General features: G+C 46.8%; 1 protein-coding gene across 1 annotated transcript in view; it reads right to left on the bottom strand.

Annotated features, from left to right (window-relative positions):
- PLXNA2 (plexin A2) overlaps positions 1-24,489 on the bottom strand; it is a 324,134-nt gene that overhangs the window by 12,335 nt on the left and 287,310 nt on the right. Inside the window, exons 23-29 of the mRNA XM_054026508.1 lie at positions 16,328-16,394; positions 14,992-15,138; positions 14,129-14,288; positions 13,331-13,434; positions 6,038-6,137; positions 2,889-3,079; positions 2,074-2,243 (exon numbers count right to left, since the gene is read on the bottom strand). Of these exons, the coding sequence (XP_053882483.1) occupies positions 2,074-2,243; positions 2,889-3,079; positions 6,038-6,137; positions 13,331-13,434; positions 14,129-14,288; positions 14,992-15,138; positions 16,328-16,394 (939 nt within the window). The remainder of the gene's footprint in view (positions 1-2,073; positions 2,244-2,888; positions 3,080-6,037; positions 6,138-13,330; positions 13,435-14,128; positions 14,289-14,991; positions 15,139-16,327; positions 16,395-24,489) is intronic.

The following is a 24,489-nucleotide window of genomic DNA, read 5'->3' as shown; positions in this document are numbered from 1 at the left end:
GCACAGGGCTCGAACTCCTGAGTGATACTCCCATCTAGGGTGACCAGATGTCCTGATTTTATAGGGACAGTCCCGATTTTGGGGGCTCTCTCTTATATAGGGTCCTATTACCCGCCCACCCCCGTCCCGATTTTTCACACTTGCTGTCTGGTCACCCTACTTCCATCCCTAACGCTGACCTTGGTAATATCTGGGACAAACCACTTCCCCTCTCAGTGCCTCTATTCCTCTGTCTGACAATGCTCGGCGCTCTCCTAGGGGCATAGCAAGCACTCACTAATGTTTGGAGAGTGCTATGGAAACGTAAAGACACAGTGAAGGCTCAATGTAATGATTAGTTTGAAAACTAGAATTTACACCTCTGCCCTGACTCCTCCTTTGTTCCTGTATGCAAAGCTGTACAATGGCTGTGTCCCCATCAGCAGCCGGAACCCAGGTGGTTTGATGGCGGTGGTGGAAAAATCTTTGTTGTTCGACACCGTTTCCCTTTATAGCTTTAAGAAGTGTCATTTTATTCAGGATTCAAACATTTTATCCTAATAGCTCCTTCTTCTAAAGCTTTCAATAAATTGTTTTTAGCTTCCTACAGCCTTAGCAGGGAATCCGGCTTTTGCAGACATGATGATTAGAGGCTTTTTAAACCACGAGGGACTGGTGGAAAAAAAAATAAAAAATCTTCAGGGGGCTACCATTTGTTATGGATTCCCCACCCCCGACTCCAGAGGTAAATTTCTAACCCACGGAGCTTTTAATCCTAAAATAACAGCAAAGGCAAAGATGTAATAGCTCCAATTGTTTTGAGAACTTTGAGTCCAAGCTGCAGTTTGTGTCAATTGAACACAGTTTAAGTGTGAGCTCCACTCATCTGCTCTCTCTTCCCTTCTCCCTCGCTCCCTGGAGCACGGCTCCCGAAGCATTTGGGAAGGAGCAGCTGCTAACTGAACTGTCACCTCTGAGCAGTAGCAGGCATTTCCCTTTTGATAATATCATACATGTAAGGTATGGCTGTTAACTACCTGCCTGTATACAACCCAGCCATTTCCAAAATCTCCTCTTCTCTTTATTGGAGGGCAGGGGTGGTCTTGGGGTTAAAGAACTGGACTGCGATGCAAGACACCTTTGTTCAATTCCCAGCTTTGCCACTGTTCCGTTGTCTGTCTTGTCTATATAGATTGTAAGCTCTTTGGGGCAGGAGTTAGATTTTATTGTGTGTACAGAGGCCTCTAGGAACTACTGGAGTACAAACAACAACAATTAATAATTCCTACCCCTGGAATGAAAGGAGGGATTTGGAATTTACACTCAAAACCACATTTGTCTGAGTGGTGAGGTGAAAAAGGTTTGTAGGAGTGGTATTAGTTTATCCTATAATAACCCCTAAATAATTTAACAGGCAGTTTGCAGTTTCCTGGATGCTTCATACTTAGAAAAATTAATCTGTTAAAATCTGGTTAATCTCAGTGCTAATTTAGCTCTCTGTGGCACTGTCAATAACCTGTAGCTTCTCTGAGGTTGGAGATCAACAGCAGGAGCTGGTGTACAGGCCAGGACGGAGATGCACTGGCAGACCTGTCTGTGTGGTGGGGGTTCCTGATTTGAATCACAACAGGTCAGAATTGAAGTACGTCGTCACAGCCGCAAGGAGGTCCCAGAATTGGGACGGCACAGGTACTGGAGGTTTGGATTGAAGAGTATTAGCAAAGCTTTGTATCGGGGTGCCTCCTTCCATTATATCTGAGGGCAGCCAGAATGTGACAATCACCCCAAGTGCAAAAAATGCAAAAGTTCACTGAAAATGAAAAGAACCAGGTTTGAGACTCCCAGACAGAAGGACAGGGGCAGGGTTTTGCACAAAGGAGCTTATGCTGGCATCTTCCTTGACAAGGAAAAAAGGGAGGTGTGGCAGCAGCAGGTTTATTCTGCGAAGCACACGTGCACTCTGAGCTGCCTCCAATTACACAGACGATGTCCCTCCTCCTCCCGCTCCAAGCCCCATCCCCGTGTTTCCATTCTTTTCCAGGTTGCGGATAATTGCTCAACAGTGGGGTCCACCCCCACTCCCCATGCTCTTACCAATTGCTCTTCCAGGTGTGCCTCACATCTGTGTCGTAGATGCCGTGCTTATCTGCTTGCTCATCCAGGAAATCGAACATGTATTTTATGGCCAGTGGGAGCGCGCTGCCTCGGTGCACAGTACTGAACAAGGTCTCGAACAAGTCATCCACGAATTTCTGCAGCGTACCCTAATGGGAGCAGCAACCAACGGGGTGATGGGAGGGATGTATGCACACTCGGCTAAACAGCAACAGCAGGAGGGGACACCAGATGGTGACACGGGCTATGCACAGCTCCAGAAAGGTATAGGTATAGACCCTATAGGAATACGTAAGGTATATGTAACCTTATAGGAATGGGCTGGCTGCACTTCTGAGGCACATGGATTTTATTCTTAATGTTAAGCACCTTTTCTTTTGCTTCTGAAATGCAATCTGGGCTATAACCATTGCTGAGGGCATTACAAAAGGATTGCAGATTCCCTAGGCTGAGGAGACGGGTAAAGCATTTACAGGCATGGTAGCGTCCTTCCAATTTTTAGTGGCCTTTAGTGCTGGTGAAAGGATGGAGCATCTAGAAGTTTAGGAGCGATTGCCAGGAAACCAGGGCTCTATTTCTGGCTCTGTCATTGAATTGTTCCGTAACTCCCGGCACATTTATCCTCTCTGCACCCCCGCTCCCCCTGAGTAAAATGGGGATAATAACGCCCAATTCACAGACAGGTCGCAAGGCTTCATTAACGGACACTAAAGGCTTGAGACAGGGGCTGAGCATTGTGTCTTTACAGGCCTATTTATCCATTTTCCAGGCAGACTCTGGTGCATAGTGATTACCTTTGTCGCTAGGAGCCTAGTCAGGTAGATCTCAGACACCATCTTACTGCCTCGGTCGCCCTCCTTCTGGTCTCCATGGTCATGGTTTTTGACTAGGTGCCAGACTTTCACTCCGCTCTCTAGGTCAGGGGTGATCATGGGTGCCCTGGAGCGGAGGCTGTCTGGGCTGCCGGTGTACCGGAATGTTGAATCTGAACAGAAGGGAAGAGAAGCTGGTGATGTCCAAAGGAAGCAGCTTCTATCACTTTTCTCTGCCTCTCCTTAGTAGATTCCCCCCTTCACTGGATTGTTTGCAGAGCAATTCAATAGAATACATTGCAGACACCATTTAAAAAAAGCAGCATTTGCCACAAGTGGCCACACAGGAAAGAGTGAGGGGCAGGACTTTGTCTCCGGGGAGGAAGGGGTTAACTCCAGCTGAGCAGCCCCTTGTCCAGGGGAAAGGGTAGGAGAGTGGCTGTTTGAGAGAGGGAGGTGGAAGGCTGCCTTTATGATCATCAGATTGGGCACCCAGGGCTGAACAAACCTTTGCTTTCTTGTTGTAAGTACTAACCTTTGCTGATGGGGCAGCTCTATGTGTTTTGCCGCCCCAAGCACAGCAGTCAGGCGGCTTTCGGCGGCGCGCCTGTGGGTGGTCCGCTGGTCACGCCGATTCGGCGGCGTTTCTGCGGGAGGTCCGCCGGTCCCGCGGCTTTGGTGTACCCGCCGGCGAATTGCCACCGAATCTGCGGGACCGGCGGACCTCCCGCAGGCATGCCGCTGAAGGCAGACTGACTGCTGCCCTCACAGGGACCAGCAGGCCCCCCCCACCCCGCGGCTTGCCGCCCCAGGCACGCGCTTGGTGCTCTGGTGCCTGGAGCCACCCCTGTTTGCTGACTCTACATCTGCTGGGTCATCATTCCAACAGCTTGCACTGGTGGTGATGTTGCCTTCTAGGCAAGGACACAGAAGCCTGGTGGTATCTCAGATACCAGTGGGAGTGGGTAACTATGTCCATGTGATGTCTTTGTAAGGGGGAGGGGCACACTTTTGAACACTTTTTCATGACATCATACCTTTAAAATCTGGCAAGTTTATTTTATACACATTCCTCAAGGTGACTGTGTCATTTCAGAGAACTTGAGCAGCTCAGACTCTCTTATTATAGTTTCAAACGCCATGTTCTCTATCCTCCTCCCAGTATCTCCCCCCCCCGCTACCTTGTGCTCCAGTCCAGGTCCATGTATGTGTGTGAAATAAGAAAAATGAAATGAAACAGAGACTGCACAACACAAGGGAGTACTTGGGGAGTGTCAGTAACAACATGTGGCTAGCACACAACTCTTCCCTACAGTCATCTGTTACTGTCACAGAGCTCCATGGGCCCTTTCTTCTCATTCAGATTCTGGGACTCTTCCTAACTGGTTAACCTGATTTACTCACACGCAGTCCCATCAAAGCACAGCCATTCCTCACATGCTTAACGTTAAGCATGTGCATGAGTGTTTGCAGGATCAGGGCCTTAATATCAGCTCTCTGTAAGTCTGATTGCAGCTGCCCGGCAACATCCAAACAGGGCAGAAGCTGTGTTAGTTTTAAAACAAGTGATGTGGTTCAAATGTAATAAAAAAAAATCAAATTAAGAAGTGACTGAATTAAACAGCAGACCCATGATAGGCTGTATCTGCAGTGTGTGGTTGTATCCGTTTGGCCCCTGTGCAGGCAAGGTCGGGGGAGGGAAGGAACGTAAGAAAGGCCATACTGGGTCAAACCAAAGGTCCATCTAGCCCAGTATCCTGTCTTCCGACAGTGGCCAATGCCTCTTCTTCCCTGCAGGAGCCCTGATCACACCCCTTACTTTCACCCCCTTGCTCAACACCCAACCCTTCCTGGGGAGCTGGAATAAATTCCTCTTTGGAGCATGGGTAAGGTGCTCCCTTAATCACTCCGCTCACTGCTTAGTGATACGAGGTGCTTCAGTTCCCCAAGGAAATGTATTATCCTGGCTCCACCCACCCACTATCCATTCAGCCTGTGGCCTGGGGCAGAACGTTCTGGTGAGACTGTCAAACCAGCACACTATCTCTCTCTCTCAAATGCTTGCTTTGCTGTGGCCAACTCAGCCTCCCAAGTCTCCACTCGCCTTTCCCAGCACCAGAAAGAGTTAAGGGGATCAGCACAGAGAAATATAACAGTTATTACAAAAGTTGGTAAAGTTTCATCCCTGATTAATACGCAGACAAATACAAATATTCCAGCCAATTTAATTAAAGCACGAGGGAGAAAAGGGGGGGGGGGAAAGGCTGGGAAGCATCTAGTAATTCTATTTTTAAACATGGCTCTGTACTGATGCATAATATGGAAAGTAAATCTGCATCCTCATTTGCATTTTGTCTGCAAAATTAGAATTATTAATATTAACATTAGCAAAGATCATGCATACTTGCAGTTCACAAATGCTCTTGCACCTGATGCCGATGAATAAGCATTGGCATTACTTCCCCAAGCTGGGTCCCCTCCCCACTTCACCTGAAGAACAAGTGGAACTAAGAACTCTCACTTGCATGGATTTTTATAGGTGGCAAACAACCCTTGCTATGGTGCACAGAGTCATAATACTGTTCTGCTAGCTGGAGGGTCTCACACCATTCAGATGGCGCTGCAGAACTCTTCCGTGATGGTACTCGGAATAAAGATTTTGAGAGCCAGGAAACTGGGAAAGGAGGTGGGTCTGTCAGGAGAGCTCTCTTTGGCTAAACAGTACATAGAATGAAAGAGCTGAAAAAACCTGTGCGCCAGGGACTCCTCCACCATCCTTTATGAAGGTGTATTATTACTAGTGTGTATACAAAGCTATAAATGCACTTGGCATCTAACAGGCTCAATTATTCAGACTGTAAACTCTTTAGGGCATTGTCTGTAAAATGCCTACCCATACTGCTATGCAAATAATAAATAACATTCCCAGTTCCCATGTGTGTAAAGTCTTGCCTGCTGAGTTAAGAATACTCTCACTTGTTGATTGGAACTAAGCAAAATGACGAGCTGAGACCAAAAAGCTTGTTCCACTAATGATTCCAGGCTGGAGTCTAAAGAGGAGTCTAGCAGTGGAAAAGTCAGGTCGCTGCCTGTGAGCATTTAAATCCCCAGCACTTAACCCTGCTTCTTACCGTATCTGCTAATGGAGGTTCGAGATATGCTGGCAGAGGCGGGGATGTTATAAGAGGAGGTCTGTTTAGGAACGAGTGCCACCACAGAGCGGTCTGACACCTGGTAAGGCAAAGAGACAGAAGAAAGCGGATGAGTGAGATTAGACCACCAGGAGGCACTGCCGCTGATGCCACCTTTGGAACGTAGAACACTGCCTGCTAAGTGCCTGAAGGCTGTAAGTTTTAGAATCCAGACTTTGCAGGGAGCTAACAAAATGACACCTTGGTCATGAGGACAGGGAGAAAAAACCGAATCACAGTAGCCTGCTGTTTTCTTAACACAAGAGAGATACTCCTCTTTATCTTGTTGTGTCCTCTGCTGGATTCAAGCCCCTGAAGGAAAGGGATGATAAATGAAGACATATTGAAGACATTTTTGGTCATTTTGATTTAAGATTACATTTTATCCAATAAAAACGGAAAATCTCAAGAATTGTTGCAATCCAATTAAAGTAGTAACGCAAAGGGAATAAAACAGCTATAATAATGTTATGGACCATAAAACACTCTTATTAAACCATTTTTTATTTTAACAATTTTTATGAACTTTAAAAGTTTGATTTACAGCTGAACAAGTCATAAAACCATCTTTCAGGATCTTAAATTGTCGGGCCCTCTATTACACCAAAAAAGGATTAAACGCTGGAAAGTCAAACTATAAATGAACATTAGCACTAACGAGATTCTGTTATAGCAGGTTTTAGTGGCAGCGTTTAATTTTACCCTCCCTATAAATCTAATAGTCATTGGAAATTTTTAACTTATCTTCATTAATTAAGAATCTACAGATTTCAATGGAATAGACCTTAGCATTTTTTAAATTCTGAACTGAAAACCTTATGATGCAGTATGGCAGGGGAATAGGAAAGTGAACCCTACAGTATCTTCAAGTTGATGTGCCTTCTAGGGCTTAGCCAATGATTTACTTGAGAAGGGTGATGGGTTACACAAAGAAAACATCCCCTCCTTACCCCAAATTATCTGTCCCCTAGTTCTAAATACTCAATTTGCCAGCCAGGATGCATTATTCCATAAATCTGGATACTGGTCTGAGTAGGTGCTTCCCTGGATAACTTATTAAGGACTCCTTTTCTTCTCGTGCAGTGACACCCATTCATCCATCATCTCTCCACCAATCACTCTGGAACTTCTCTCTCCATGCTGGTCTTGCTCTGACAAGCGGCATATCGGATTCTCTCTCACAAACCATCTTGGATGGGTAAAATGAACTGCTTATTCTTCCTCCTAAACCCTCTCCCCACTTTCATTTTCCTGCACTATTCTTCATACCACCTCCCTCCCTGTCAGCCTCATCCCTTGAGCACTCATCTTTGACTTCCCACTACCTGTACACATCCAGGCTCTCGTCACATCTTGCCACTTGACTCTCCACACCATACCGAAAATCTGACCCTTCGATTCTGTCCCGGTGGCCAAAACACACGCCTGGGCCCTGGTCAACCCCTCGTCCCTTATGGGCTCCCTGAGACCTTTATCTCTTCCGTCCATTCTGTCCAAAAGGCAGCAGCTAAAATGACCTTCATCACTCGATCAGCCCCTGTCATTCCCTCCTTTGAAGCCCACCAGTGGCTTCCCAATACAACAAATCTGAACTTCATATCCTCTGCAAGATCCTGCAAAGCTCTGTTCAAGCCTCCTCTTGGATGCACTCCTCCTCCTCATTCTAACCCCTCCTAAAGACTCCTATTTTTGCAAGGTCCAGAGACTTTAAACCTACGTTGATTGTCACATTAGAGGAGACACAAGCAGCATGGCTTAGAACTCTTTGGGGCAGATTGTACAGTGGCTAGCACAATGGCGCCCTGATCCACGACTAGATGCCTGTAGGTGGTTACTGCCAAACAAATGACAACCCTGGTGCAAGGGGGTGCAATACTGCCCGATGAGACAGAAAACCAAGATTCTGACCACACGTGGTCACTATGGAACCCTGAGCACTCTCCCTGAATATAGGTGGAGTCACAGTGGTGTTGAGGGAAACTTCAACTGGGATGATTACATTCCACCTCCCTAAATTCCCCCTGCAGTTTCAAACTGAAGGTAGTTTGAACAACTACTGCCAGTGCAAAATAGCTGGCACATTCCACCTTAGTTGCAGGAAAATGATCTCTAATGTATAATGATCTGTAAGTGCTTTGGGATCCTTCAGGATGAAAGAAGCTATATAAATGTCAGTTATTATTAATAAATAATAATAATAATATGGCTTCATGTTACACACAGCAAAAATGAAGTATTTCTATTTGGCTAAGTACAACACTTCACACCTCTGTTATTTCCCCTCTTCCCACCCCCCACCTGATTTCACCCAATTTATTAAGTCACTGGAAGGAACGATCAAGTGGTGATATTATTTTCTTAGGCTGTTATTAGCTGCCACTTTGGTTTAATTTCACTACGGTGAAATCTAAGCATTCCAGTGCAAGGAATACAAAGGAAGCTCTGGATTTTCATACAAAGATGCAATAATTTCCAGGCTGCGGTGGTTGGATACGGTTTCATCAGAGCTGTAGTTAACTAGGAGAGAAGTATTAAAAATTCCACACACACAGAGGGAGCACTCTCGCTCTCTGAAGTTTGGGCAGAATGACTCTTGTCAGCTAAAAAACGCCAGTGTACAAATTAGCATCAGATGCAACACGCATTCCTTTCCCATTCTGCCTTGCTGCCACCGCACTCTGATAGAACCCTGGAGACACACGAGAAATTGACTGACTTTGTTTTACAACTTTACAAATATGCTGGTTCTTCCACTGGCTTGAAACATGCCATGTGAAACCCCTTTAAAAATAATGATAAAAAACAGAGTGGGGAGAACAACAGACAAGCTTGTCCAGCTAATACCTTCTTTATTGACAGGGCCTGGCAAGGATACCAGAGCAGCTAATGAACTACAGCTTTGGACATTCAGTAGCCAAACCACTATAGGTGTCTGAGTCTCATTTTCCATATGAATTTTCCCTGGCTGTTGCTAATTTTTCATTTAAAATAGTCTTCTAATCTCTCAGCCCTTCCAGCCTCCCAGTGAGCGATGTCTCTTCATGGTTTGCTGCCTCCAAGTTAACCCTGCGCAAGCCATTGTAAATCATTTGATGTTAAATTCCAAGTGGTTCATTTTTCTTGGGTACGTCTGTGTGAGCATATACTACAGAGTTTAACAGGGATAGGGCTCTACAGAAATGTAGTATGATTCTACAGAAATTCTTCTAAAAGCCCTAGAGAATTTAACAGTGAATGAGACCCTTTCTACAGGTATTTTTAAGCCATCATACAGAATTCAGCAGCAGGGATACAGCTCTCTATTCAATTCTATAACACAGTTCAAAAATAATCTATAGAAAGCTGATCATTTCCTATTAAATTCTATTTGATTTTTCCATACAGGGGATGCTTGTGAAAATCAGATTAATGGCTGGGTAGACAAGATTATCAGCTGATGATGATGTAGGTGGGACGTTATCGTCATTAAAAAAAACCAGAAAAAAAAAATCTTGCCTTGAAGAGCTGATGAAGAAATGTGGGATTAAGAGAAAGACATGGAATTAAATCATCAACCTAATAACAAGTGATTGCTGATACTGTCCAACAAACTAGAACCTGCAGCTGTAGCCTCTTAAAGTATGATCATGCTAAGCAGGAGTAAAGCTGGATTAGTTCTTGGATGGGAGACCTTCACAGAATCAGTACTTAGGAGCTGCAGGAATTGTGTCACTTGTGTTGGCAATTCACCGATCCTTTTGATTCAGTGTCCCAGTATAGCGGTAAGGGGCTTGTCTTTCAGCTAACACTTCCAGCATGTCCTAGTAGATAGACAGAGCACTGGACTGGTACTCAGGAGACTGGGTTTCTATCTCTAGCTCTGCTTCAGTTTCCCCATCTGTAAAATGGGGATAAAAATAGTGACCTTCTTGGTAAAGGGCTTTGAAATCTACTGATGAAAAGTGCTACACAAGAGCTAGGCATTTTATTTAAAGCAAGATTCTGACCACTCATGGGTCCCGAAGATGCCATGGCACTTCTGCCAGAGTCGAGGTGTTAGCTCCGCTATCTTATCCGAATTACAAGGCCACGCAATGAGTCAGTGGCAGAGGCAAAATGCTCAGTCTACTAGCCAATGCTGCCTCTTGAAAAGAACACAAAGGAGCTTAACACGCAACGTGTTTGCAGCATGATGTGCACAGCAGAAACAGCAAATGCTGCTGCAGACATCAATTGCACTACTCCCCACACAGCTCACTACGTCTTCAGGTCTCAGCGTAACATTGCTTCGCACGAGGGAAAGAACAAGTGGAACATTGCACTACTCCCCACTCAGCTCACTACGTCTTCAGGTCTCAGCGTAACATTGCTTCGCACGAGGGAAAGAACAAGTGGAACATTGCACTACTCCCCACACAGCTCACTACGTCTTCAGGTCTCAGCGTAACATTGCTTCGCACGAGGGAAAGAACAAGTGGAACATTGCACTACTCCCCACACAGCTCACTACGTCTTCAGGTCTCAGCGTAACATTGCTTCGCACGAGGGAAAGAACAAGTGGAACATTGCACTACTCCCCACTCAGCTCACTACGTCTTCAGGTCTCAGCGTAACATTGCTTCGCACGAGGGAAAGAACAAGTGGAACATTGCACTACTCCCCACACAGCTCACTACGTCTTCAGGTCTCAGCGTAACATTGCTTCGCACGAGGGAAAGAACAAGTGGAACATTGCACTACTCCCCACACAGCTCACTACGTCTTCAGGTCTCAGCGTAACATTGCTTCGCACGAGGGAAAGAACAAGTGGAACATTGCACTACTCCCCACACAGCTCACTACGTCTTCAGGTCTCAGCGTAACATTGCTTCGCACGAGGGAAAGAACAAGTGGAACATTGCACTACTCCCCACACAGCTCACTACGTCTTCAGGTCTCAGCGTAACATTGCTTCGCACGAGGGAAAGAACAAGTGGAACATTGCACTACTCCCCACTCAGCTCACTACGTCTTCAGGTCTCAGCGTAACATTGCTTCGCACGAGGGAAAGAACAAGTGGAACATTGCACTACTCCCCACACAGCTCACTACGTCTTCAGGTCTCAGCGTAACATTGCTTCGCACGAGGGAAAGAACAAGTGGAACATTTCCGAACCGTACAAATGTCGGGTATGAAAGACGGGATGACTTTGTGGAGGTAGTGGTTATTTTCACTAGAAATGGGCCAGAACAACCCTTTGGGAAAGTTTGGATTGGACTTTTGCGCCCATTATGATTTTTTTTTTTTTAAATCAAACTGGTTCTCCCGTCCCTACTTGCCTGCTGATCACAAGTTCCCTTGCTCCTCCCCACCTTCTCTTATTAATCACTTCTTTTTCACTCCCACTGTCTTGGGGCACATCTACCCTGGCGCTGGGGGTGTAATTTCCAGCTTGTGTAAACACTCTCAGACTAGCTTTGATTGCGCTACAGTGTTCAAAAGAGCAGTATAGGTGCAATGATGTAGGCGGCAGGCTGAGTTAGCTACCCTGAGTACAATCCCATCTGAGACCCTAGGCACATACTCTGGCATCTAGCCCATCCTGCTGCAGCTACACTTATTTTTAGCACACTAGCTCAATCAAAGTGAGCACATGGGCCTCAGGATACATGGCCCAAGCCAATCCTAATTTGTGCTTGCCAACTTAAAAGCCAACTGTGGTGGCCGTATCTGTGATGTGCACACCAATCTGCTAGGAACTGAGCTAAGACCCATGAAACTCATTTCAAAGAGAGGCCACTGAATAGCCATGAGATAAGTCACCTTTAACAAACAAGCAAAGTAAAAAGGGAAAGGTTTCTGTTCTACAGGCAACTGACTAGTACCTCATGGAAAGATCTGCTTCTCTTGAGAAACCATTCTGCTCAGAAAGAGAAGTGTCCTTGTACTACACTAACCTCCTTTCTTCTAGTGTCTGATTAGGAGGGTTACTGCGAGGTAAGTTGAAGCTACAGGAAGGCTATGGACAGGGGATAAATGAAAGTCCATTAGGGGTGCAGTACCAAGCACTGGGCTTCAAGAGCAATGCCTCTACTAACTAGAAATCAGTTTCATGGGGGGTTGGATACAGTTCCACTCCAACACATTCCTTCTCCCCTACAGCAGAACATTCCAGCATGTGGTAGACAGATAGACCTGGCTGAGTACATACTTTCATATCTCTCTCTCTCTCTGACCTACCATAGTTAACACTTTCTAGCTGCTCAACTCTCACCCAAGGCAGGCTATGCTTGGCTGGTGTCATGAGCGTAAGCCATGAGCAGTAAGAGACGGAAAGAAGCTCGTAGTCCATCCTGGTCACTGTGGGATGCAGCGTCTCCGCTAGCATTCTGACCAGTCTAGTTTCAAATGACCCCAGTGGTGGGGCTCCTGATGCTTCTCTTGGGAGACTCATAACAAATTTCACCGCTTCTCGATTAAGAAACATTTCCCAATGTTCAGGTTTACGTTTACTGTGCTTGGGGCTATATTCCCTTGACCGACGGCACACTCCTCTGACTGTCTTTAATGCTGAAACTGTGCGATTGCTGCACAGGACACAGGGTGAAGGCGACACCCCCTTGTTCCTAAAAACTAGGTGCCTTTGGTATCCCCTGAACGAGAACTGAGAATCAACATGTAGGAAGATTGAGAGTGAGAAACTGGAAGAGAGTAAAGTGCCACAAGTACTCCTGTTCTTTTTGCGGATACAGACTAACACGGCTGCTCCTCTGAAACCTGGAAGAGACTAGTCGTCCATGTAGCTTGGTGCCCTGCCTCACTGGATCAGATGGTTAGTCTGCCCCCATAGTGCCTGGTGGCCTATAGACGATGCTTCAGAGACAGAAACCCCTCTCCCTTCCTATACTGCCCTCCCCTTTTGCTCAATTAGGCTTCCATTTCCAGGCCTGGGTCTCTGACATGATAGCCCTCTGCAGCCCCCACATCTTTAACCATGACAGCGCAATCCTCTCTCTGCATACCCAGTCTATCTGGTGAGAGAGGCTGGCATTTTTAATTTAGTCAATTTTCAACTCTGCTAGTTTCTGTAAGATGTGTGTCAGGGCTGCTTTCTCGTCTAATGCACGAGCACACTGAACCATTCTGGTTTATCATAAGAACGTGACCTCCCTGTCTGTCTTGTTAGACGAGACGCCGAGGAATTAAATTTCTGCTTTTCTTTCCCTTCCGCTTGGCTGCTTTCTGGGAGCTCTGCGTCAGGGATGGTTTCTTACCTGATAATGCATCAGGGTGTTTAACCGCTTCCAGTCGCCCTCAATCTTGGTGGTGATGTCTTCATCCTGCAGGACCACACGAGCTATCCGGCCTTGCCGCCACTCTGAAGGGAAGGCAAGAACAAGCAGACATGATGGTCAGGGATGAAAAGCCACCCGCCTCTTCTGTCCACATCAGTCTCATGTGACACTGTATGAGAGATGAGTCTCTAAGAGGCCAAGCTCCCAGGAAGGGGTGTTCAGTGAAAGGGCTGACTTCTGCTCTTGATTATTCCTGTGCAGCCCTAGGGAAGTCAATGTGGGTTGCTTCCTTGCAGCTGAGAGCAGAATTTTCCCCAGAGTGGGGGAATGTAATTATATTTTGGGGTGTTTATCTGAACTAAGGGTCCCTCCCGCCAACACTACTGTAAATATATGGCCTTGGAGATGAAGGTGCCTTGTGTAAAAAGTCTGAGGTGTCAGTCACTTGCTCACTGGACAATCGCTCCACTAAGACAGTTTTCTAGGGGACATTAACAGGGTCTGCAGAGTGCAATGGCTAAGACAGGTAAAGAGTTTGACCCAGTGTTGTGTCCTGCAGAAACAGCATCTCCACTGGGTGAGGGATGTCGTGTGTGTTTCTGGGGGAGGTGGGGGAGGTAAGGATAGAGCAAGTGTGCACAAAGCTAGCCATCCTGGCTCTGGCCAATGCGATCCGCTTCCTGAACATTACAAATCTCTCTAAGAACTACCTCAATACTGGCTACCTCTCTAACTCCCCCCACACACACACTTCTCACGGGGCAGGGATGTTCTTACCCAAGTCCATGTCGACAGCCCTTGGCCTTTGGGAATAGGGGACGTTTTTGTACACCGCATCCAGAATCTTCTCTTTGACCTGTGTGATGGTGTCGCAGTTCAGCACCTTCACGGGGATCTCTGGGCTGTTCTCGTTATCGGGGTTCACACAGTTCAGGATCTAGAGGGGGAGAAGTCATCTCAAACGGCTCTCAAAAGGGCATCAGAGAAACATCCAGCATAACAGTGACAACGTTCATCGTGGGACAGAGACACTTAACACTGAATTCCCCTGAAAAGCCAGAGTCTACATTCATATCACAGCTGTATATCATATCATAGCATATCACAATATCTAGAGTCTCCTTGGGAAGCTCATTAAACTAAGAGCTTCAGGATGTCCATTGGAGTTATGTTTAGGGGAAGGCAAAGGCATGGAGAGCTATAGATATAAAAAAGGATGACAAGTGTCTGCGATTCCACATGTTAACCCTGATTTTCCAAAATTCAGCAGCCAGGGCTGTTCGCACACAATCAAGTTAGGTACATACTTTATTTGCACATGGTCCTGGCACCCTGAGGTTTTGAAAATCGGGCCCATAACATTACGTGCACTTACGTCTTACAGATTATTGCACATGTGGGCCACGATGTTGGAGTATGGGTTGAGCTGGCTGAGAATTTGGGCCATAAAATTGTGTATTTCCTGCTTGTGCTTTTGATGAAGGACCAATTCTGACATGAAGCAGGTAGTTCTACCCTGGGGCATCAGAGCTGCATAGATCCTGCCATTCCTGTATGGCTTCTCTTCACTTACAGTAGGTCACTTCAGCTGGAGAGGACGCGTACAGTTCAAAGCCAGGTCCCACAGACAGCCAACTCACCAATGTTTTGTACTCAATTTGCTGCCGGATCAGCTTGTCCTCACTCAGAGAATAGCGTGCCTCCCCTGTGATGGCATCGATAGGGCCCTTCTCCATCTGCTGCTTGATGGCACAGTACAGCATGAAGAGCGGCTCCCCAGCGCACTCCTGTTCGACAAGACACACAGCAAAACCAAAATCTAGGTGAAAGTGCCTCTTCGGCAGGACCTTATCCTAATGTATATGCTTATCTTTAAGCAGGTGCACGGTGCCACTGACTTGATCTTAACAACCGAAGTAAGTGTCTGCAGGTCTGCGGCCCAAAGCAGCACTTGGAGAGGAAAGCCAACGCCAAGGGCCCATTACTCAATGTGGGTATCATCCTTGGCTTGCCTCCCCACTGCTGGAGAGAAGGAATCTGAGGGTATGTCTACATTACAGCTGCTACAGCAGCACAGCTATGGTGCTGCAACTATGCCACTGTAGTGCCATAGTGTAGACTCTCCCTATGTTGATGGAAGGGGTTTTTCTATCTATGTAGCTAATCCACCTCTCCAAGACGGCAGACGTCTTCTGTCGACCTAACTGCTTCTACACTGGGGGGTTAGGTCGACCTAACTATGGTGCTCAGGGTGTAAAATTTTTCACAGTCCTGAATGATGTAGGGAGAGGAGTTGTTTGGGGTATTCCAGGGGGTACAGCGAGGTGAAATGGGATTACACCAAGCAAGGAAAGTTACACTGAACAGTAAGGCAGGCACATTCCCCATCAGAGAGATCCAACAGCCTGTGCACAGGGCTCCAGGGAAGTGGTAGAAGCTCCATTACCTGGGTTATTTTACATTACACTGAAAAAAGCAGTCAAGAGTTGACTGTAGGGAACTACACTTTCCTGGGTATGGCCTGGACTAGATGACGCAAGTAGGTCTTTTTCTGAGGTGTGAAAGCCTCCTACGTGTCCTACACATGCAGCCCATCAGGGCTCACTGCTGGATGGCGATGATAGTCTGTTCCTTCAGCTGAACAGAGACAGGGAGACATGCACCAGGCATGCTTCATTGCAGGCTTGTCATGCACAGAACATTTCAAATGTGCAACATGCAACCTCAGGGTTGAACAAAGCTAAACACAGAGATGGTTAGCTTGGACTCCGCTAATTTAACTACATCTCCAGATGCACATAGCACAGGTCTTATTTCCAGATCTCTGCTCTGCTATTGTCTCCCCCTTACTTTAGGCCTTGTCAGGCATTTGAAAGGCTGGAGTCACCCACTAGGTCTTGGGCAGGAGGAGAGCTATGGAAGCATAAGGAGAATGGGTAAAGACAGAAGAGGATCTCCACTCAGTCTCCCCCTCACCTTTAAGAATTTATGGAGGAGGAAGGCAAACCAGTTAGTCAACATCTTCTCAGCCACAGACTCGGTCCTGGAAAAAGACGAGAAGACATTTCATCATGTCTATTTAAAAAACTCAAAATAAATGACTTCCTGTCACACCAGTGGCCCCGCATCTCAATAGTGCGGGAGAGCTGGGAAGTTTAAAAGCAACTATGGACAAAAGCAAATCTGACTTCTTGGACTAGTCTCACCCTCTCAAACTGAGTGAGGTATCGCTAGTTACAGACTCTCAGCATCCCTTAGCAGATAGGGCGGCACTTTTCCCACAGGCCTTTGGCCATGTGACCATCTTCTAATCACCCTCTCTGAGTGAACAGTGCCCATCTGGAGCACAAATTCACAACAACATTAAGATTCTGCACTGGAGGATCTGGCATCATTGTCCCTCAGCCCTGCCCCCTCCCACATTTAGCTGACAAGTGTATGCAGATTGCTCAGGAACAGAAAGGAATAAAGACCAGCTGACAGCCCGTCATGAGCCCCTCTGACAGGGATGCCTGGTGGCACTTTAACTCCTTGCACGTGGTGCAAATTATACCCTATGGCTCAGTAAATCACTGGAATTTGCAGTGGTTGCTGGCAATCAGGGACAGCAGAGTGACAATGGCAGGGGAAATTGCAGCTTTCTCTGCAGCCCCACCCAGCATTCTCTCCCCACATTGTGCCCAAGATTATCTCTAATTTAAATACAATGGCTCCTAATGATAGTTTTTAATGCTGGCTCTGCAGGATTGCTGGTCTCTCTTTAAAGAGACACTGTTCCTTTTCTTGGAAATGGGGAAAAGCTTTTGAAAGCAGCACTGGGCTGGTGACAGGACGAGGGGCCCCCTCATCTGTGAGACCCTGAACTGTGCTGCAAACGTGTTCAGAAGCGGCTGTCAGGCAGGCTTCCAAGAAATGGATGTTGCTAGCATGGCTATAGATCAGTGGACAAGGATGTTTCTTTTGTTGCCAGCTGTGCTAGCTGAGAATTCGACATTGGTGAGGCCTCATCTGGAATATTGTGTCCAGTTTTGGGCCCCACACTACAAGAAGGATGTGGAAAAATTGGAAAGAGTCCAGCGGAGGGCAACAAAAATGATTAGGGGTCTGGAGCACATGACTTATGAGGAGAGGCTGAGGGAACTGGGATTGTTTAGTCTCCAGAAGAGAAGAATGAGGGGGGATTTGATAGCTGCCTCCAACTACCTGAAAGGGGGGTTCCAAAGACGATGGAGCTCGTCTGTTCTCAGTGGTGGCAGATGACAGAACAAGGAGCAATGGTCTCAAGTTGCAGTGGGGGAGGTCCAGGTTGGATATTAGGAAACACTATTTCACTAGGAGGGTGGTGAAGCACTGGAATGCGTTACCTAGGGAGGTGGTGGAGTCTCCGTCCTTGGAGGTTTTTAAGGCCCGGCTTGACAAAGCCCTGGCTGGGATGATTTAGTTGGGAATTGGTCCTGCTTTGAGCAGGGGGTTGGACTAGATGACCTCTTGAGGTCCCTTCCAACCCTGATATTCTATGATTCTATGAATGTGCTGTAAATGAATCCCCGTCCTAGGCGGTCTAGCTCTCTGTGTACTAGGGCTTTTCTGATCCTGCCCAGCATTACTCTTAGGCTGCCTTTAGTACTTGGGATTAGCCCCAATTTCAGCTATCGGTAACAGCAGCTGCCCTTTCAGTGCCCACTCCATCTTGCAAAGCCTGGCTTTCCTTGTCTAGATACAGTGCTACTGGTCACCCGCCGTAACCTCAGGCTGTGTCTACACTAGCCACTTTTCTGAAACGTTTCCCAGCCTTGCTTAGGGTGGCTCGTACAGAGAGTGCTCCAGGCAGCTACTGGCATTTAATTCATCACAACTCTGCTCTGACTGGGTCTGAGCAGCCCTGTGCATAACTAGCCTTGCCTAGACTAGTGCTATCAGCAGTAGAGCAGCACTGGTAATGAATTAGGGGCCCTATTTTTGCCAGTGTAAACAATGCTGCAGGCGCTGTTTAGAGCAGGGCATTAAAAACTATTAGCGTAGAGTCATAACTAGAGAGACACCACGGTCTAGTCTAGTCGATGTAGAACTGAACTGAGACTCAGGAGCAGGGCCGGCTTTAGGAAGTGCGGGGCCCGATTCGAACAGTTTTGACGGGGCCCCGGCAGGGATGACTGAAAAAAAAACGTAAAAAAACACGTGGGGCTTGTACTCACCGGGCGGCACTCCTAGTCTTCGGCGGTGGGTCCTTCACTCGCTCCGGGTCTTCGGTGGCACTGAAGGACCTGCTGCCGAAGTGCTGCTGAAGACCCAGAGCGAGTGAAGGACCCGCCGCTGAAGTGCCGCCGAAGACCCGGAGTGCTGCCGGGTGAGTAAAAATTAACAAGGAACATCTAGCCAGGGAAGGTATTCTCGGCCACTTGCCCCCACCCCAGCGGCCCTGCCACTGGGCGCGGGGCCCTCTTAGGCGCGGGGCCCGATTTGGGGGAATTGGTGGAATTGGCCTAAAGCCGGCCCTGCTCAGGAGACCGTGGTTCTAGTCCTAGATGAAATGCTGATGGGGCAGCCGAGTGACCCCCTCTGGTCACAGCTTCCCCTCTCTCATTCAGGAATGTCTACACTGCAAAGTTGTGGACAAAACTTTTGTCTTTCACCCCGGGAGGGGGGAAGGGGACACTTTTTTTAAGTACCCGTGAAAAACGAAAGTTTGCTGACGCAAGTGGCAGTGTGAACAAGGCTTTGTCGGCAGGAGCGCTCCCCTGCTGACAAAGCTAACGCCGCTCATGGGGCTGGAAGTATTTTGTCGCAAAAGTACCGACAAAGAGCGTTTACACATGCTGACATTTAGCGACAAGGCTGTGTCGACACAAGGCCTTGTCGCTAAAAGCTGCATGGTGTAGACAAGCCCCCGGTCTGTCTTGTCAGACTGTGAGCCCTTTGGGTCAGAGACTGCCTCTCACGGTGTCTCTGAATAGTTCCCAGCATTCTCCAGCTCTTACTGGAATACAGATGACACTACTAATGTAAGAGGGTTTGTGCTAACAGCAAAGCTGGTTGAATAGTAAACAGAAGTTACAGATTCACCAGTATTTCAGCCATCAAAAGCAATGAGTTCTATTTGCTAGGACACCAGGAGTTATATTATCCACACTTATCAGTATATAACATCTGGAGAGTATTCATGAAATGTCTGTAAATCCTGAAATAATTGAAACAAATGATTGTTTGAAAATTCATGCTGGAAAGTGCCATATTCATTGTTCTTCTGTTGAAAATTTTTCATACATCCAATCAAAGAGGAGATATAATAGCACGTGACTTAGGCAACCAACAACCAGCCACGAATAAAGAAGAGCCAGTAACAAACAGTCAAATCAAACAGCAGGAGAACACCACAGAATCTGACAACTATTCCTCCAGGTTATTTGGTGAATGTTAACATGGTAGAAAAAAAATCAGGATCAATCTGTGAAATGTTTGCTAATTGAGAAAGGGCTAACTTCCTAAGGAATATTACTAACGTACAGCATGACCAGTTTTCGTAAGTTAATTTCAGTTTAATGCAGAATGAAACATACCGTCCCTCTGGATGCTACAAAAATAATCAGGTTAAACAGTTGTGTGGCACAACTGTGTTATAATATGGTTTCTTCTTACCTGTGTGGACAGAACCTACCCCCCTGCGCCATGCCATAGCCCTGTTAGGGAACTGTGTTCTAACCCTGACAGATACATAACTACAATACTTCACGCTTATACATTCAAAAAAATTTTGAGAACAAACATTACATTAAGCCCTTAACTATTGCTGACGGTACCAGCATGTCCCAACATTCCACTGACTCGATAGTACACCTGCGGTACAACTGTCATTGCAGAAGGTATCAACACTTAAGGGGTTAACATGCTCAAATTCTTTCCTCAGCTGAAGCAAAAAAGCCACTTCCTTCATCAAGGAGTCCAAGGAGTTGGAGAGTGCCTAGCTCTGCACAAGCCTTAGCCTGTTGTGTATCTTTTCCCTGCCCTCATCTACCATGGTTAGTCTTTGAAATCTGATCCGTGCTGGAGGTCTCAGCAAGTCATCCTTTAAACTCTGTCTGCTGTGTTTTGGAGTGACCTCCCTTTCTCTCTGCTGTGTCAGAAGAGGTCTGCTGAGCTGCAAAAACAGCTCCTTCAGAGTACTGCACTAGCCCCGGCCTCAGCAGATATCATTTTTAACTCCGTGGTTGGCCTGGTATCTGGAATGCTGTTAGAGATCTGTCTCTGAAAATACAAAATAAACTCCTGAAGATTAAGGCAGCAGGGGACAATCCCCAGACTCAGAGAAAACCCTTTTCACATTGACCACATAAACGAGGGCAAAGTACACTCCGGAGACAACTTTCCAAAAAAGCCCGACACCAGAAACCAAAGCCTCTGGCTGCTCCTCTGACTCACTGGGGTGCTGGAAATAAAACTAAATAAAAAGGATCAGGAAAACTCCAAAATCAATATTTAGGTTACTAATTTTCCCTTGTTTTGTCTAGTCTCTGAACTGCCATATGCTCTCTGTGCCAGGGATGAGGACAGTCATTTGATTTAATGTCAGCTTTCTTTCAGTCTCCCGAGGGGGAAGAGCAGAAAGGCGAAATAAAGAAAGAAGGAAAGGACTGAACACCAATTATCAAGTGCTGCCACCAGAGAGCTCAAAAGTAAAATAAAATAATTTCTCACTTTGTGGCGTCTCATTCATTATTAACTTAGAACAAAATGTTCTAACTTGGAATGTTTTGCATACTAAACAATACCCCAGGAGCTCGCAGATCCACAGGGCTGGAAGAGACCTTTACTTTGTAGGTTTCCAACGGAAACATCTGGATCTTCACACCACAAAGCTGGCTTTCAAGTTCTTAGGCTTTGTTTCTTCTGGATCCTTTGCATTCTTGCCTCTTTTAAATGACTGCTACATACTGCTAACCCCTTTGCTGCTGCTAGAATGTGTATGTGCCACATGGCCACCCTCCATCCCTCAAAGCAGCATCAATCCAGGTTGGTACAGCAGCAAAGGGGAAGCAGGTTCTTTATAAATGTGCAGCAGGTGCTCCATTTCTCAGACAAAAGGGGTCAGATGGAATAAATGTACAGAAAGGGGGAAAAGATAGAAGGGTACATAGTGCTGGAGAGGTTTCTTTTTTCCTACATGGAGACACCTTAGGAGACCAGCTGGATGATAGGAGCACTGGGTGGTTTGGTCTCTCCATAAATGCCAGACACTGGTGTACCAGGTCCTGGGTCACACAAGGCAGAGGTTCTGCAGAGTTTCCATCTACAATGAGGATTTTTTTAAATTCTCCAACCGCTGGTTTAGCCACAGTGCAGCTCTGTCTGTGCTAGCAACAGGCTTCAGGGCTCCAGCCTTTTTCACCACCATGTTGCCTGGCGTTGCTCAGGGCACGTACAGATGACATGGTGGTAAAAGTGCAGGTGGCTGGACTATGCTGGCACTTTCCTCATTGCAAGCCCTGGTGAAGCTGCACCAAGACTAGTGCAGTGGCAGAAGCATTTCAGAAAGTTCTCAGCGTTCATTAGGCCAGTGGGTTGGAAACCTGCGTTTCATCCCAAATGCTTCCAAATGATACATTGAACCTGTAGCCACCCTCTGTGTTTGGGGCACCAGCAACGCAGGCAAGAAGGCTGGCATTTTCAAAGGGGGTCCAAATCCCATTGAATTTCATCAGGAGCTGGGCAGCTAACTCTGTTGGGCTCCTCTGAAAATCCCAGCTCACATGCTTAAAACGGGAGAAGAAATTGGCACTGAAGACAGTGGGACAAACCCCTTAAGTCTTTACAAAAAATGCCATGGTGCCCTATGGTAGGTTTCTCTCTCACTTACAGCCGTGTAACTCCATTGATATCAGCGGGGCTACTTCTGACTTACACTGGTGTAACTGAAAGGGAAAATTGAGCCCTCAGTGTCAATGCACAGCTGGCAGGACATGTTCTATGGTTTCAACTGAAAGCCCCCTCCACAAGTGAGCTACCTAGAACTCAGTCAGTCTGCCTCAGTAGGAGGAAGTGACTGGAACTTGGACCTGTAGCTCCATCGAGTGTAAGCATGTCACATATGAAGGCTGGATCTGTAAGGCATCTCTCCATGTTGCTCTTCCATCCCTGCTCACTGTATCCCCCAGCTATGCAACTATTTGCATTTGCAAAGACCTTAGTAATGCCCAGGAGTGAGAACAATCAAATTAAAAGCAAATTTAAACGGAGGATAATGAAGGCTCTTTGGGTTCATTTGGTTTCCCTGCGTCACCTGCCATATCTGGGAGGAGAATTCACAGAACTAACCCACAGGTACTCAGTTCTGATAAAACAGAGTCAATAACCACCTCCTCCCGCCCCACTGTCAGGCTCTCAAATGCCGCTGCTGCTGCAGAGGAGACCTCGTTCCCCAGCTCCTTGTGTATGCATTGGAATGACACCATCTGCGTCGAGTACCGATACTAGTCTTGCGTGTGGCTGGCTATGCCATATGCAAGACATACTCGCTCGACACTCCGGCACGTGGGTGAGTAGGGGTTCAGGCAGCTCCACCCTCACTCTGCAAATGGCATTTGAAACAAACAGGCCACATCATTATATCTAGAATATGAATTCCACAGAGAAGAGCAGGAAAGTGCCCTCATGAGCCCATTCTTAAAAGGGTAACATTAATCCTGTGTTTACATGGCAAAGCAAAGACAGGCCATAGTAGATAATGTTTTCACCCCTCAGCTCATAGAGAGCCGAGAAGCGATGGGTGAAAACATTATCTACTATCGCCTGTGTTTACATGGCAAAGCAAAGACGGGCGATATGCTACAAGAGCCTTTTAAATGGCCAAATAGGGCTGATGGGTGAGAAATAACCCCATTCAGAACCATGCGGGGTGAGTCTCTTTCCCCCAGTCTATTTACAAGCCCAAATGCTGTTTACCATTTACCATGATGTTCATGGCAGCTAATGGAAACAGAAGCATATGACTGGGGAAGTCTGAACCAGGATAGTATCAGAGCGGTAGCCGTGTTAGTCTGAATCTGTAAAAAGCAAGAGGGTCCTGTGGCACCTTTAAGACTAACAGAAGTATTGGGAGCATAAGCTTTCGTGGGTAAGAACCTCACTTCTTCAGATGCAAGTCAATGTCTTGCATCTGAAGAAGTGAGGTTCTTACCCATGAAAGCTTATGCTCCCAATACTTCTGTGAGTCTTAAAGGTGCCACAGGACCCTCTGTTGCTCTGAACCAGGATAGAATCCAAATCTTTCAGCAGGTGACTTGTCATCTTTTAGATGAACACATTTAGCTTACAAGTTTGTGTTGGCACCAATATACCACAAAGGATGAAAGGGGGATGTCAGTGCAGGGCTGCACCGAGGGGACTGGATGGCTTGGGGGATTGGAAATAGGATATGAAGACTTTCATATCTAGATCACTGGTTCAGGCTGCTTTCAGGATGGGGCACTATTGCATAAAACTGCAGGTCAGACCACATTAGCTACCCCCGGCACTGAAAGCTCAACCCCCAGCCTCTCACTGCCAAAATAAGAGCCACACAAAGGAGTGGCTGTGTTCTCTCTCTGAGCCTTCTTTACGGTAGAAGAACATTTGCTCCTGGCTTAACTCCTTTTCCTGCCTGTACAGAGACTCTGGGTCTGAACTGCTCCCGTGTCAAGGCTGGATCCAACACAATCCCTCCAGCCTCTGAGTTTGAGAAACAAAGAAAAAAATCATACATGCTTCAAGCCGGCAGAAATTCAAAGAGAGTGATGGCTTGCCACACACAGTCCCTGTGGGTTTGGCCCTTTCTCTGAGGCTGGTTTTTCCGTCTCTGGCAATCGGACTATGACATTGCTAGGCGGGCTCTGATGTGGTTCACTGTGTTATGAGCAAAACCTACTGGTGGTGGTAATGGGGTGAGGGACAGGGGATGGGAGGGGGATAGTGCTGAGATCACCAGCCTTGTATTTTTAGAGCACCGTGAAAAGTCATTATTGATGGCTCAGGCTGAAGACGCTTTCACAGCGACTCATCAAACCACGGGGGAAATTAACACAGCTTCCATTTCTGAGATGAGTTATTGCCTCTGCAAACACGGCCAGATTTAGAGCAATTTCCTGCCAAGTATATTCATTGTGGCT

The sequence above is a fragment of the Malaclemys terrapin genome, chromosome 4, assembly GCF_027887155.1.
Source record: "Malaclemys terrapin pileata isolate rMalTer1 chromosome 4, rMalTer1.hap1, whole genome shotgun sequence".
NCBI classification, from domain to species: Eukaryota; Metazoa; Chordata; order Testudines; family Emydidae; genus Malaclemys; species Malaclemys terrapin.
Note: the sequence above shows the minus strand (reverse complement) of the source record. Positions and strands in the feature narration are given on the sequence as shown.